Raw genomic sequence first — 16,116 nt, forward strand, 5'->3', positions numbered from 1 at the left:
CTTCAAAGCGCATCAGCAATAGTGTGCTAAAAAATGAAATGGATTAAAGGAACAGAGCTGACTCTTCAGATAAGATCCCTTTGGAAAAAAGGGCTTTTTTTTGTTTATTCATCTTGACAGCATCCTCCTAAAAAGGTAATTTTGGTCAATCCAGGTTTTTAAATACTCTTTATTTTTAAAAGAAACCATAAAATATGACAACAGGACATTGGGTGTTGTTCAGCAATATCGGTTTCTGGTCTATTGAGGAAATTAATAAAAAACATCAGCATTTTAAAAAATAAATATGACTAACCGTATGGAAAACAGGAAAATCAAATTCATCTTCAACAACACAGATGGGTCTAAATGCTGAAATGTTGCTGCGCAAGGTAGAGGTAGAGGTAAACCAGACTTTTCAGACCTAGACCAGTCTTAGATCTGCCCCTCCCCATGCACACACTCCCAAAAGTTCCTGTTGCAAATAATTTAATGTGAATCAGCCTGTCAGCCTCATCAAACTCAAACAGGTCTGTGTGCTCCTTGTAATGCTCTGAGACGAAAAACTATTTCAGTTTTTGTAGAAATTAGTTGCTAAGCAACCTGCCCCCTGGTTTTGCAACCTGTGCATCAAGGAAAGAGGCAGGAAGCTGGATTTTAGCTACTACAGACCAATAAAATGCTCTCCGGATAATGCCTGCTAGGACAAGTAGATGGTAGAGCCCTTTTAGGAATTGCAATAGTCCATCAGCTCCTCGGTGATGCACCCGGAGAACACACAATGCCGCACCTGGAGTTCCTCCACTGAAGAGAGCATGGTCAGCAGAAACATCCTAAATCAATAGGTACTCGCTGCGGGGAGAGCTGATTGCCTTATACAGTATGCTGATACTGAAAACTCACATGGTAAGAAACAACCCAAGAACCCTCTGTACAAAGCAGCAAGTATCTTGACATAGTGAAATATAAAAACTAAAAATTGCACCACACATGGATTTTCCAAACAAACTCAAGACAACCGAAGTCAGATCGTACAAACCGTTAGTTAAAAAAATACCTTCTTGTATATTTTGAGAATAAGTGGAAAGAGTCTTCGTGCAAATGTTCAGCCTTGATCAAGCAGGGGACGTAAAATTGTTGTAAACACATTAGTTCCTTTCTCATCTGCTGTATGTGCCCAGTGTTCTCTATCTTCTGCAGTATGATTAGGGTTAGGAAATCTGTTTCTTCTGGAAATACCACCTTTCAAGTTCCACTGATGTACCATCAAGACACTACTGGTGTCATATCCCACAACTGTTAATGCAATAAAATACAATATAGTGAATAATGGTAAAAGATAATAAAATATAGTATATAATGTCATCTCTAAATAATCTGCACCTTTTTCTTTGTTGTTTAAGAGAGGCTACATGATTAGAGGTGGATGCATCAAGTCTGAAGAAGTTTGATTTCATTTTCCAGCATTCATCTCAGACTGGTGAAGGTTGACCAAATGACATTCTGTATGTCACTATGCTTTTACCCTTATGAGCCAGGTTCATAGCTGGCCTTAAGAAAAACCAAAAAACCTGCACTATATTGTTAACTTGAATAATTAGCATAGTCATAACACATTGTGAGGGTTTTTCAAAAATTATTCAGGCTTTGTTATAAACTTATTCATTATTTTAGCTATTTCTTTAACTTGGCCGCACAAACAAAGATTTGCCATGTTGAAATACAGTTTGTCTTCCCAGAGGAAAAGCTACAGTGATCACTTGTCCCAGCTCCTTCAGGCAATGACTTCATATACCAAAACCTCCTTGGTCCTTACTGGGCAGAAGTCCATCAGTGAGAGGTCTCTGGGTGGAAGAAAGCAGGTAGGACTTACCTGCCAGCACACAGGAGAGGAAGGGGAAATGAAATACAGGAGCTAGAGCAACCTACCTTAATAACCTTGTCTGTCCCAGAGGTCAACAGCCATCCCCTGGTCGCATCAAAGTGTACATGAACGATATTGTGCTTACTGTCATGGAAAGTAGCTGTAGGCGCCCGCCTGAAGAAAGAAATCCAAAAAATCCAAAAATCAGCAAAGACAGTGACTGTAGGATTTTCCCCCAAAATGTCCTCTATTGAGGAAATGCTGCTGCAAGTCATTAATTCAGCAGCCTCTCTGTAAACTCCACTTTGAGACTTTTCCAGCATGAGATGAGCAGGGGTGGAGGGCTCTCCTCCTGATTTGGTAGGCACCGCAGAAGCTCTTGTTGAAAGAGTCCAGAGACCACACCACTGGGCTGCTCCCTCCCGGAGCCTCACATCCACCCAGGCCCTTCCAGTTGCAGGAGCTTTCCCCCACTCCAGTGCAAGCTGGCTCAGTCCACACTTACTCTTCATCCGTTATGGACTCATGACAGCTATCGCAGACCCTCACTTCAAACTCGAACCCCATCAGCGGGATGGAGGAGCGCTTGGAGCTGCATTTGCCGCACACGGCTTTCCCACACTTCCGGCAGTGATGCTGTAGGAGACAACATGCGGAAACACATCTTCAGCCACAAACCCAGTTCACTGCTCAGGTCCCACTCACTCTACCATCTCACTCCAGCAAGACCCATCCAAGGCTGCACCAAACAGGAAAGTGACTCTTCAAGGGAAGATGAAGGAAAACAGGCAAGGACTTCAGAATAAATGGGGGGGGGGGGGGGGGGGGGGGGGCGGGGAGGGGCGGGCACAGAAAAAAAAAAAAAGACCTTACTTTTTCCCCCTCCTCCACTACCTGGGGCAAGCAGTAGCTGATCATTAGCACGGACACTGGGAAGTGGCAGATAAAGTACTACCCAGGCTAGGTGGACTCTACCTCTCTCCCAAGCTCCAGGGTGACACCACACACCACCCAGTAAATCATCACCGCCTCCACCGTTTGACATCTGAGGATGTAGCTGTGGGTCAGGGCTTCTACACTGAGTGTGACCAGTGTTACAGGGGGTTTTCAACAGGGTAGAAGGCGGAAGAAGAAAGTCCAAGCTGTCCTCTTTTCGTTAGCACAGCTAGAGATGAGAGGACAGGACAAAAAGCCATGCTATGCACCCATAAGATGTGTCCCAGCCAGCCGGGCATCTGCTGCAGGGCTGGGAGCTGTAATTACCTCTGTCCCTGGGAGTCTCACTTTGGGGTGTAGGGGATGACACAGCAGCACATGACACATTAGAAGATCTCCAGGTCAAGGTAGGACAGGGCTACATTAGCACAGTGTCATTCTGGAGTCCCATCCCAGCCTCTACGTATAAACATCTACCACCTAATCATCTCTGTCAACTCCTTTGGCCATTTTCAGCCCCAGAAGCACTAGTATTTCTGCATTTTGATGCTACCCGCCTCATGTTTTCTCATGCACTGTGTAGGACCACAAGGCTGCCTCACCAGCTGCTGGAGAGCCAGACTCTGAGGTGATGAGCATTACATAAAGAGAAGATGCAGCTCAGCTCTGCACCAGACACCAGACTTCTCCAAGGTCCATGAGAACATCCCTTTCAGCATTTTCACACCCCTCTCCCAAAAGTCTGCAATCTGCGGCCCACTCCTGCTGGGCAGGAAAACGCAGCAACGTGTTCCAAGCGGGCCAGTAAGTCTTTTCCAACACAGCCTGAGCAGTTACAGATGTTTACCCATCCTCATTGAAAACAGCTTTGGTTCCAGCACAATCTCCAAAAAGCAGTTGCAAATTTCTTTCTACAATACATTCAACTAACAAGCAAAATCCCACATGGCTACAGCCATGGAAGGCCCAAAACCAATTTACTCAGCCTAAGACTTATTACATGCATTTGCCACTGGGACTCACTTGAAAAAAAAAAAAAAGAAGAGGAGGAAAAATAGAAGAAAAAGAAGTGTGTTCCTCCCAACCACAAAATCAAGCCTCATCAGAGGGGAGCCCACTGTCCCACTACTGGCACTTAGTGGAAGAACAAAGTGCAAGTTCTCAAGGCTTTAGGGGAAAAAAGGTTACCATGATCTATTATGAGAGAAAAGCCTAATTGCACCATGTTAGCACACCAAAGGATGCATACAAACCTGCCTGAGGCCTATTTTCTTACTGTCCCACATTTGCTTGAAGTTCCAGAAGAAAGGCTGGTCACATTTTTGACAGGAGTCACTATCCAGCCACTCAGGGGTCTGCAATACACACACATAAACATAAAGTGGGAGCGAGCAACAAACAGAAAAGCTTCCAATGGAGCCTAGAGACAGGGCAAGAAGGGTGCATTGCGGTGCGGTAATGTGGCCAACTAAACTTAATTAAAAATCCCCATTTTCACAAGATGCCATTTTGACTGTTCCCTAGGATGGTTTTTTTGGTTCAGCTCTGAGCCTTGAAGGACATGGGAGGAACACTTCTCACCCAAATCATGAAGCAGAGTTCAATTATAAGACCATAAAAATAACCCAGGAACGAACAAGTCTCCCCCACCTCTCCAAGTCTGGAATCAAGCATATAAAAATATTCTGTCCTGTCCTGTCCATCTGCTATTCCCTCTGGTAGAAACTAGGGGCAGTTAGTATTTCCAATAGCCAGGCTACTCATCTGGAGGGAAGGAGAAGGTATCTGAAATGCTGATGTGGTGGGTTTTTTTTTATTATTTCTTTCTTTCTTTAATACTGTAAGAGGTATTCCTGCTGTCAGAGGTGTCTGTGCTACAAATCACACATAAGGGTGAGAAAGAACACCCTACTGCACTACTGATAACATGAACAAGCCCACATAGCCATAGTCAGAGAAAGCAGTGCACCCATTAGCACCTGCTGCTAAGCCCTCATTTAGCTAATTATATTTCTCCTCCACTTTTTAAACCAGCCTTCTCACAGCATGGCTGCCTGTTTTGCAACAAGCCAGTCTTAACCCTTACTGTAGCCTTTTGAAGGCAGCAAATAAATAAAGGTTTTCATTTCTAGATGTTTGAGTGGCAGAAAAAAGGAAACATCTGTTGGGAAGGAGAAAGCCACTCTGCTTTCGTTTCACTTTTGGAGCCGATTACATAATTGGCCATTAGATTAGCAATTAAAGAGAGCCAACTGGAATGCTAATTCACATAAAAAAGGGAGCTCAGTTCCTGCCTAGGCTTATTTCAGTAGTTTTTTTAAATCTAATTTTCAGCTTAGCTTTCCTCCTTGCTCCAAGGAGACACACATGACCCCAGGGAGGCCAAAACCCTTTAGAACCAGCAAAGCTGGTGAAAGCCCATGCTGCCAAAAGCCTTGCTCAGACCTACCCACTGTGGGTACTTGGGGTGCCTTCCTACCCCCTACAGGAACAGGGCAGAGGTTTGCCAAGACTCATGTTACCAGGATTTGCCACGCTGCTGAGCAGGGCTGATGCCTGACTCACTCAGCACAGTACTTGCTCCCCCTCTCTGAGTCAGGTCTCAGAAATTGCAGAGTGGAGGCTGCTCCCACAGTGCCAAAGACCCAGGGTGCGTTTTTGCACCTGCTTACATTTGTTGGCCACGCAACACAAAAGCAATCAGGAGCGCGTGGGTGAAATCTTACTGTCTGGATCAGCAAAGTCATCGTTTACCCCACTTCTGCGTGGTTAGACCAGAGAGAAGTAAGACCGAGTAGCGGGTGAGATTGAAACCCTAGTTAAATGTCTTTTTAGCAAGAACAGGAAAAAAAAAACTGGGTTGTAGGTTTCCAGAGGTGACAAAGAGCTTTCTTGTTTTGTTTTCTTAAAGACCCCTAGTAATTATCAATCCATCCATTTATCTCTGAACTGATAATATTTCTCATCATGTCCTGAAAAACAAAGCAGAACATCTCACAATACCCTCATTAAAGGATGTCTTTCAGTGCAGTAATGTAAAGGGTAAGAGCCATTTAGCAGCCTACTTAACATACATTTTCTGCCAGACAATTTCCCCTGTACCATATTATCAAAGGCACGGCATAATTGCTGTATAACAACTGGCACATGTCCAAAAATATTTTTAAAGCCTGGAATGATCTTGTTCAGGTTGGTAGTTGCACATTTTATAAAGGCCCCTTCTTCCCAAGACTGTTTCAGACCAAATCTACAAGCACTGAGTATCTACCTCCTGCCTCTCAACATCCATGTTCCAGACGACGATTCCCCCATCCGCACCACAGGAGATGAGCTGCCGAGTGTGGTGAGCATAGGAGAGAGACTGGACTTTATCACTGAAAAAGAAACAAGACAGTTACTAATGAACCATCTATGGCTAGCACACAAGTAAGTGTAGAATATACAATAAAGCGGTATAAACCACTCGTTTGCCCATATATTTCCCCCTCCGCCTCACTATACGTGGCATCCATCAGATGCAAATCAGTCTTTGCTGTCCAGCTGGGACCAGAACCAGAACCATGCTCATCTCAAAAGCATCCACAAAAGCAAAGACCTGTTCCGATAACCACTTTTGCTGCTCCTAAGATGGGAGGTTCCAGCTGCACTGGGAAGCCTGACCAGAGCTGCAGCTCCGGGCCTCTCCAAAGGCACATCTAGATGCGTAAGCGCAGCCCCGGTAAGGTACCTTCTTGTCAGAAAGTCAGTAACAACTTTGTTTTCATAAATCTCTGCAACATCCAGGAAAGAAGCACTGAGGAACTACTGAAGATTTTCTTTTAGCACTAACAAGCATGGGAGAAATAATGCAGTTTAAACCCTCAAAGCTGTGCTCATTCCTTCATAAAAGAAAGAAAACCAGGCCTCATCTCAAGCTATTTACAACACCGGAAACAAAGACTGTACAACACTGTTATGGAAAAAACAAGTTTAAGAAGAATCAGTAACCGAGCATGCAGCAACTGGAGCTATCCCATAACATTTGGTTTTCTTTGCTACCACCACTGGTCTCATCTACCCAAAGGACTTTCATGCTAACACAACAGCTTGGTACAACACAGCCTGCCTTCACAGCACCCACCTGCTGACAACAGTGGTGCCATCAGGTGAAATGTTTCTTAGTCCCTGTTGTCCTTCAGACCAGGTCTCTATGCTGTACAGTGCCAGACAACAGCCGTGCCACAGATCTAGTTGAAAATGCCCCTGCTCATTGCAGGGGGTTTGGACTAGATAACCTTTAAAGGTCCCTTCCAACCAAACTATTCTATGATTCTATGATTAAGATCCGGAGGCTAAATTTGATTAGGAGAAATAATTTCCACAGCAATAAATCTAGCAGAGGTGCATTAGCAAGCACCGCTGGTAGGGTACGAACGAGGGTAATCTGGGAATTTCAGCAAGAGCTCTCTGCAGTGCTCTGAAATCCCAGTGGCATCCAAATCGCTCAGCAGAGTGCAGCATCACTCAGAAGAAAAGTATGAATATGTAAGAAACTGTTAGACCAAAACCACCATGGGATTTTGCTTCTCCAGACCTGAGCCTGGCACGCAAGCCCCACATATATGCACTCCCAATACACTGAAACAAACTTGTTGCATTGCCAGCGTTAAAAGACTAGGAGGTCATTACAACTAGAGCCATTCTGATCTCTACTCAATGCCCAGCACAGGCTTACTCTTCTTCAGCGACATCTACTATGCTATGTCTGTACGTGCAAAGATGAAGCCTCTTTGCATTGAGGAGACGGTGAAGGCCCCTATGGGTAAAGGACGTTACTTAGAATTCAAGCTGTAGGCAAAGTGGCATGAAAAAAGCTAGTGCACAGAGGAAAAAGGGATTAATTGTCCAAGCCTGATGCTCCCTCTAGGGGAAGGAAAGACCTTGACACCTAAAAAGCAAGAATTTCCCTGCAGCTGTTCTCCTTTGAGGACCTTCCTCTTTCCAACAAAGGTGCAGGCTCTGGCATAACACATTCAGGACTATAGATATTGTATTTTCCTTCACCACCCTTTGCAGACTCTCAAACCAGCCAGGGGGCCCAACACTGAAAAACTTACTGTAAGCAACTTATTCCACTTGCATATGGACTACAGGGAGTCACACATACAAGCTTGAGGCATGTGAAGACTGTAACCTTTAGGTTGTTTGTTTTCAGATGTGGCTTCTGCCTTTAGTTTTTCTCCCATAAAAGCAGAAGGAAGGGCTTTGAACATACTTATGTCCTTGCAGCTCAATGGCTGTTCCTTTTCTTCCTCCAATATCCCACATTATGATGGAATGATCAGAACTGCCAGAGAATAAAACTCGTTGTATTGGGTCCCAACAGAGAGCAGTGACACCACCTGAAACAGGAGATGCACACAACAGTCATTTCATTACAGAAAGTGGAAGACAGGAATGTAGCGAAATATATATATTTATATATATAAAAAGATACAACAAAAAATATGGAGAGAGAGTGATTAAAATGCAGGTCTCTCTAGCAAAGGCCATGCAGCCACTGTGTTGGCCAATTGAAAACTAATAGCCTAGAAAACATACTGAACCCCCATCTTGCTCTTCTGCAGGCAGAGGGCTCCGCTGCCACTCGTATGAATGAATCCACTGAGCGGTAAAGCGTGGTAGAAGGATGGTAATGGTGTGACTACACAGCTTTTCATCTCCAACATTCCCAGGAGATTACAAAAGAGAAGCAAATGTGGAGTATTATGGGCATCTTCACGGTATCCTAGCAAGAGGACTGAACTGCCTTGTGCTACCTCATGACTAAGCTATTAGCATTCAATCAGAGAGGAGGGATATGGAGAGAAAATGCTGAGGAATGACCACCATTTCTTCTGTTAGATGGCAGGATCACATCCCAGGGTTGCTGTTTCTAAAGTGTGATGGGGCACAAGTCCCAGCAGTGAAACAGGCAGTTAGTGCCTCCAAGATTTGCCTATTCCACTTGGGCAGAAGTGTCTACCAAAATGGGTCTTTCCTTGAGGAGCATCCTTTTCCCCCCAGAATTACCACAGCTCATTCTAGTCTCGTTCTGTTTTAATTAGCAGCTACTGATTGTGGCATTTTCTGCCATAGAAGTTTTCTGATCAGAAGTCTGATCGCTCTTGTTTTTACCAATAAAGAATAAACTTCCCTGAGCTGTAGTGACAGTTTAAGGTCGATCTCCCTTCCATGCTATGCACTGACACAAGCCATCCTAGTGTTTCACAGGAAAGTCAAACCACCATGACACTGAGCACAGATCAAGAACCAAATTGGGTCTCCTCCTGAGGCCTTACCTGTGTGTCCCTTAAATGTCGTAACAAGGCTGCAGGACTCTTGCTCTAGTTTGAGTATGGTCACTTGCCCAGAATGATCACCAACAAACACATGCCGAGTTTCCACATCAAATCTGATGGATAAATGCTGAGGAAAATACATTGTTTATACAAGCTTTGCATTCCTTTCATGGCTTGTTAATTCTTTTAACAAGAGTATGCTGCAACCTCATGAATAGTGCTCCAGTCTCAAGGAGGTATTGAGAATGTATTTTTAGGCATCAAGCTCATACCTGTTCATATGAAAAGTGTGGTCTCCCCGAGTAAATCAAAGAGTGAGAAAAAAATGAGACTATTCCAGATGACGCAATTTGTGGTTTGTTATGAAACACCTTTGAAGTAACCCTTCGCCATGAAGAGAGGAGTCATCACCCCAGGCTCTCTAACTTAGGTCCTAAAGTTGGATGGTGTACACTCTCTCTTTCCCTTCCCAAACTTGTATAAAATAATTATTACTAGTTTTCTGCTCCTTCATTATGGTTAAGTCTACAAATACAATGAAAGAGTATTGGTTTTTGTCGTATTTGCGGAAGTGTCAGCTACATCAGGGGCATCACACATCATATTCTAAACGGAATAAAATCTGGACCCATTCAACCACCTACTGGAACCCCCTATCTGGACAGATTCTGACCTCTTCATCCAATTTAATTCCACATTCAGAGCCCATACTGGATATTTAAGGAGCAACTGCTTAGCACTGATTTTATGCACACAGGACATGGGGGAAAAAAACCCACGTTCCTGGTTCTGCCAAGCTTTTTGCAATGTTTGTCAATGATTCTCCCTTCCCCTGCCTTCCACCAGCGTGATCTGATGACCCAAATTAAAGTGTCCTCCAAAATTTTTACTCGTTCGAAATGGTCTGTTCTCTAGAGAGGTTTAGGAAATACAGGACAAATTCCTGCATCACACTTTCAAAAGTATTTATCATTTAATTAAAAACTAAGTTCAGTCTTTATGCCATTTAGATTGGCTGAATAAACAGATCATATAAAGCAAGTCCATGCTCAGACAGTAATTTTGAGTCAGTCTCACTTCCCATGAACTAGCAAAACACACATCATCTATACTACGTACACTACAGAGCACCAAAAAGTCTGTTTATGCTAACTCCTGCTTTCAGCCTAAAAGCTCGTACTTTTCCACTTCCCTTTTTATTTGCAATAAAGCTGAATTAATATTTATTGTATTGTCAGGCAGTTGGGGCAGCTCTAGGTGAGTAAGCCACTTGAGTGCCATTTCTGGAGCCACTTAACTCTTTAGTTAACCCAAACTCCCAGGACATAGGGGGCTATTCCAGAGTGAAGGACAAGTACTCATTATTTCATATTAAAGTAATTTAATTTTTACCATGCATACACACAGGCACGCTGACCTGATCACCGACCTACTTTGCTACCGTTAATTCTTAGAAGAAAGCATGCACTGCATGTTTAAATGAAGGCCCTGTCCATATTTATTACAATAGCAGATCACAATAGGTTGCAGGTTGCCCATTGTTTTGCTCAAAAATGCTTAGACCTAAATATGCCACCATGCATTAAGGAGACAAAGCAAGGAGAACAGACAGTTTTTAAAGTTGGCTTTAAATAACAGTTTCTCTCACAAAGCACTGAACCTATACAGGGCACAAAATTTGGAGGACAACTAGAAAAATAAACCAAAGAGGCTGTTTAAGTGCCAAAGAGCAGAAATAAAACTGAGAGCTCAGCAAAGGATACTGCAGGCCACAAGCCCCTGCGCTGGTGCGGTACCCTCCCAGTCGCTGGCCGCTCTCCGAACAGTGCCACGTGAAGTGTTTGTCTTGTCCAGTGCTTAACACCCATTCCATCTCCAGGACAAACAGAATCATCATGACCCTGCTTTGATGAGCTGAAAATTAAGCAGATGGACATATAATCGCATTGCAGAGAAGAACATGGGGGCAGAAGACCACTGCAAATACCAACTGCACCCAATTCCTCCACTCCCTACTCACCCATTCACCCTTCCCTACAGAAGAAGCTGATGTTTAATAATCCTGTTGACACAAGCTACCATGCAAGCTTGTAAGGTCCCTGCTCTGCATGTTCAGCGTTTGCATGAGAAAGAGCAGTAGCAAGATTTAATTCTTTCTATGTCTATTGCAGCCATTGATCTTCTACAGTAGCACAAGTTTTCCTTCCATCATTGTATCATCACCAACAAAGCTGCCATTGTGGAAAGCACTCTGGGCTCTACTTAAACCTTTTTTGAGCTGGTTTTATGACAGCAGTGCAGATGCCTACACTCCCACTCCTCCCACTGTGAGGTCTGGTGGATCTGGGCTATGGATTGTAGTACCCCAGCAGAATGATGAATTACAGCGCAGGCACAACCCTGCACCAAAGGGAAGTTTTAGCATTGCATGTAAACCAGCTAAAAAGGATATTGGAATAAAATAAAATAAAAAAAAACTCTAAAAAGATCGCAGCTGGGCAAGATGAATAAAACAGCTGAAAGAATAAATTTCTACTGCTACCTAAATAAAGCCGTCAAAAGCTTTTCATTAACGCAAGGAAACCCAGGCTTGTACAGACAGTTTTTTGTATGAATGACCAGTGGGCTTGGTCGCAAAAGTGCTGATTGAGCCAACTTTTTAATAAAACAAGTGGCTGGAAAGACATGCAGAATTATTCCCAGCTGTAACTTAGCAGCAAATGCCATACTCCTCAATCCACAGCCTTACTGGTTTATTACTGCTCTGAGACCTGGCAACATGTGTCACGCTAGGCAGGCTGCTTGTATTTGTTTGTGTAAAAGCTGACCCACTGGAAAGATTAAGTATCTTTGGAAGCTTAAAAACCATCCTGAAACCTCTGTTTGAAATGCAGAGAAATTCCTCAGGCCAGTATGGGACGATTGCTGCCTGCCCTATAGAAATATGCAGCACAGATGAGACCTGTGTTCAAACCCTATGAGGGGAACTAGTTGCAGCAAAGAGTAGGAGGCTTGCACAAGCCAGCATCTGCCCCTGATCCACACTGCTTTACAGACCCAGATTCCCTGAGGAGAGAAGTCAATAGATGCATTGACACAAGCTGTCATAACTGTGATTGGCAGCTGGACTAGTTTACAGCATCAGACTTGAACTGTGCCCAGATGCTTTCACCCTCACCCATAGAAGAGCTTAGATCTTGGCTCTTGTTTCCATATACTTTTAAACTCCAGGTTTGTAACCAGGACAGAGGGATGAGGACCACCCAGGAGTCACCTGAACTCCTTTAAAGAGATATCTCTTCTCTCCATTCTCCAGATTTCTTCTCTGGGAAGAAAATCAGTGACCCCATGGGTGACTAATGCTTGTCTTTACCTATCTGTTGGTCTCCCTGGGAGCACCTGCACTAGCTGGTGGAGTGGTGCACTGCAGAAAGGGACACAATGGGATGCATGCTGCTACAAGCACCTGGTGCACTGGTATACATGTCCCAGGGGCTTGTGTGCACCAGCAATGCCATAGACAGACCCATGCACTTCCATAGGATGTGCAAAGCTGGCTGCGATCAGGCTGTTCGACGCCTGTCGAGGGCCGTGTTCTCAGCACGTAGTAACTGCTACTGCTAGTGTCAGCTTCCCAAGGTTTGAACTGGCCGTGGGGATAGCTGGCACCACCCAACTCTCCTAAATCTCCTCCTACTTCCTCCTAAAACTTCTTCTAAAAGGCAGGGCTTGTACCTTTGGCTATAAGTACTGCCTGTGGATGGTAAGGCAGCTCTCTCTGGCAAGTAAGGAGTAGACATTAAAGAAATGTGTACGTGCCAAGAAGTGGAAGGGGTGTACGTGATAGCTTTGCTTACGCTCCCTCCCCAAAAAGAGCTTTCAATTCAGCACTCTGTTGCCCACCTGCAAGCGCTGCACATATTAGCTGGTGCCACCACACACACATTGATGGCAGAAATATCTGAACCAAGTGAAAGAACACAGTGGAGGTCATCTAAATAAGGGATGAAAGAGAGAACAAACGCATGTAGGCAGTCATTTGTCATTTACAGGAAATTTGACCCATGTAAGGCTGAAAGAAGCAAAATTCCAGAAGGTTGGAAGTTGATAGTAGAACAAGGAAGAAGTCTGGGCCTTAAGTTTAACATGGGTTCAGGGACGTGAAGCAGCGAACAAAAAGCTGGTCCTTCATCCACGAAAGGTTTCATCAACATTTGTGTGCAGAAAAAAAGTAGAGCAAACACTTCCAAAGCTGCTCACTGCAACATCAGGATGGAGAAGGGGGGATGGAGGGTGAATGTGGTCACAGTACAGAAAAAGCCACAGTGAGCACCAGGCAAGAGCAAATCTGTGTAAGCCAGCGTGAGAAGAGAGCCCATGTGTGGGGGAAGATTATGCTGTACAGAAGGTAGAGAAGCAGCAGACAGGAGAAGGGAGCAGGTCCATCTGCAGCAGGAGGGTGGGAGGGAGCTGCACTCCTGCTATGAGAAAGCAGCAAAGAGCACTGTGCAAAGAGCAGATTGGACAGAGGATGGAAGAGCTATACCTAGAGAAAAGCAGCTGCAGCCAGGAGGTGCATGCTCAGACTTCAGCAGCCAGAGCACAGGGTCTATGCTGTGTGTAAAGGCAAAGGTTCGTGAAGCACAGCCAGTGTACAGCCATGCACAATGCAGAGCAAGAGGTTGTGCTGGGTGAAAGGGAGTTTTAATAGTGGAAAGCAGCAGCAAACACCGAAAAAGAGAGGTGGAAGTTAGCAGTAAGAAAGAAAATCTTAGCATGGGCAAGAAAAGCACAAGAGAAGAAGAGGCTGTACATAGGGGAAAGCCGAAGTAAGGACATGGAATGAGCTGGCCTGAAAAGCAAGGAGGCAGGGGGACACCCCTGAAATGGGCAGGCTGCAGAAAGCATGGGGCAGAGGCAGATCTACAAGTCCTGCTTGCCAGAACCAGCACGTGTTAAATAAATTAAAAAAAAAAAATTAAAAAAGCAGGGGCTGTTATTTCATCCAGAGGGGGCAACGGACTGGAAACATGGCCCTTGGCAAGAAGGTGCAGTTGCAAGGAGCAGGGTGGGCAAGAAGGTGCAGTTGCAAGGAGCAGGGTGGAGAAGGCTGTGCAGAGCGAGAAGCAGCAACAGCCACGTGGCAGGACCAGCCTGTGAGGGGCTGGAACGGGCTGGCAGAGGCTGGAAGCTGAGGATGCTGAGGGGAGGGAAGGGTTTCTTCAACATCCAATTTAAAGGCCTTACTTGAAAACTTTAAACAAAACCAACACTTTTTAAAAGTAAGGCTTTTAAAGAATGAACCACTAGAAGGCCACCATACCCAACAAAAGTACATGTTCCTTTTTAATTATGTTTTTCCCTGGCCCAGGGCTTTGCCAAGTCGCTTATGCCAACCCCTACACTTTGGTACAGCCACATGAGGAAGGTGTACTGCAGGGATGGGATTGTGGAAGGGAGTCCTCCTGGACCAGGTGAGGAAGGTTCATCCCTGTTGGATCATGACATGCCTACCCAAAGGACTATGTAGCCCTTCCGGGCATATTCTCCTAGAGAGCATGGTGAACATTGGGCTCTTTCCTCCTTGCTGTGTCCCTGCAGCACCACCAGACTCTGGCCCCAGTGACGCCCCCAGTAAGCCCAGATCCAGTGTCCTGGATGGAGGCAAGAGGAGCCTGGAAGTGCCTACAACTGCGTGGTCCAATGGAACTGCGGGAATCCATGTCTGAAAGCAGCTCCCAGAGCATCTCGCTTTCGCGACACTTCCCCAGCACCCCAGACCTCCAGTATGGGTCCAGCCGAGCTCAGAGAACTGGTGGAAGGGGTGCTGCACTCACCCACCAACATGCGGTGTGAAAAGCAGAGAATCAGGGAGCATGTCTCTATGGATGGGGGTGGCGGGAGGCACTGTGCTGCAGAGCAGCAGGTAGCCTTAGGTCATCAGTGCACTGCAAACAGTAGGGAATCTCTGCTTTGTTTTCCTCCCTTGTACCATCAAAAATCTGCCCACTGCAATTGCCCCTTGGGACTTTGGGTGACACTTTACAGTGGAGCTGAGGCAAGCTGAGATTGTCCCTGGGTTGCCGTAACCTACTCAGTGTCATGTCATTGCTGGTCTGGACAGAGGAGTGGCCCAGAGGGGTTTATGTAGCTCAGCATGGGTTGCCAGCACTGCTGGTAAGCTGGGCAGAGCATGTCTTCATGCAGAAGCTCTCCTCCATCCCCATGTCCTGCTTGCCCGTGTTATGGCAGCTATCAACTGCTGTTCCAGGGAAAGTTTCCTACTGAATCTGAATGGCCCTTCATTGAGTCTTGTCCCTCCTGTAGCAATGAATTGGGACCTGCCTTCCCTCCTCTCTGGTCATCATCTCCATTTGCAGCACTAACAGCAGTCTGGGTTCCCTAAGCCAGCAGTGGAGGGAGAAAAAAAAAGAAAAAAAAGCATCTCCAACAGTACCTGACGGTGTATTTTTCCAAAACCAAACTTTTGCTCATATGGCCAGCAATGTGCAGAAAGTGGAACACCAGCCCTAATGCTTCTTTGACCCTTGCACAGAGGGGTTTACTATACAGACATCCCCACACACATGAATTTGGGGGATCCCAGCAGCCTGGGATCACCACACTTTCTTTCAACTCCCAAAACTAGGTCACTAGCACACTGCCAGTATTTTTTAAATTAGGGGAAAACAGTTTTCATCAGCTTAAAAAAGGAAGAGACCAAACATCAAACTCTGGAAGTGAGGGAGGAAAATGGGGCAGGGGCTCTGTGCCCCTGAGGGACACAGCAAGCAGCAAGCGTTGCATAAGTGTTGCACACAGTGGCTTAAGCGCCTAAAGGCAGACACCATCTGCTGTCAGTGATTGCCATGATTTGGGCTAGAACGGAAATGAACTATTCTGGGCACAAATATTGCTTCTCTTGCCCTAAAATAAGTCCACAGTTTTCAGATAAAACCTTCTAATACATCGTCTGAGAGTCCTGGCACAAAATGACCCGAACTGATCAAAAACCTT

The 16,116-nt window shown here is 45.2% G+C and overlaps 1 protein-coding gene across 1 annotated transcript in view; it reads right to left on the reverse strand.

The window, feature by feature from the left end:
* Positions 1-338: 338 nt before the first annotated feature.
* The window catches only part of WDFY2 (WD repeat and FYVE domain containing 2), a 64,291-nt gene continuing 48,513 nt past the window's right edge, over positions 339-16,116 (reverse strand). The window contains exons 5-12 of the mRNA XM_059821856.1: positions 10,863-11,013; positions 9,100-9,212; positions 8,034-8,160; positions 6,048-6,153; positions 4,033-4,134; positions 2,349-2,479; positions 1,909-2,017; positions 339-1,275 (exon numbers count right to left, since the gene is read on the reverse strand). Of these exons, the coding sequence (XP_059677839.1) occupies positions 1,246-1,275; positions 1,909-2,017; positions 2,349-2,479; positions 4,033-4,134; positions 6,048-6,153; positions 8,034-8,160; positions 9,100-9,212; positions 10,863-11,013 (869 nt within the window). The 3' untranslated portion in view covers positions 339-1,245. The remainder of the gene's footprint in view (positions 1,276-1,908; positions 2,018-2,348; positions 2,480-4,032; positions 4,135-6,047; positions 6,154-8,033; positions 8,161-9,099; positions 9,213-10,862; positions 11,014-16,116) is intronic.

The sequence above is a fragment of the Gavia stellata genome, chromosome 1 (genome assembly GCF_030936135.1).
Source record: "Gavia stellata isolate bGavSte3 chromosome 1, bGavSte3.hap2, whole genome shotgun sequence".
NCBI classification, from domain to species: Eukaryota; Metazoa; Chordata; class Aves; order Gaviiformes; family Gaviidae; genus Gavia; species Gavia stellata.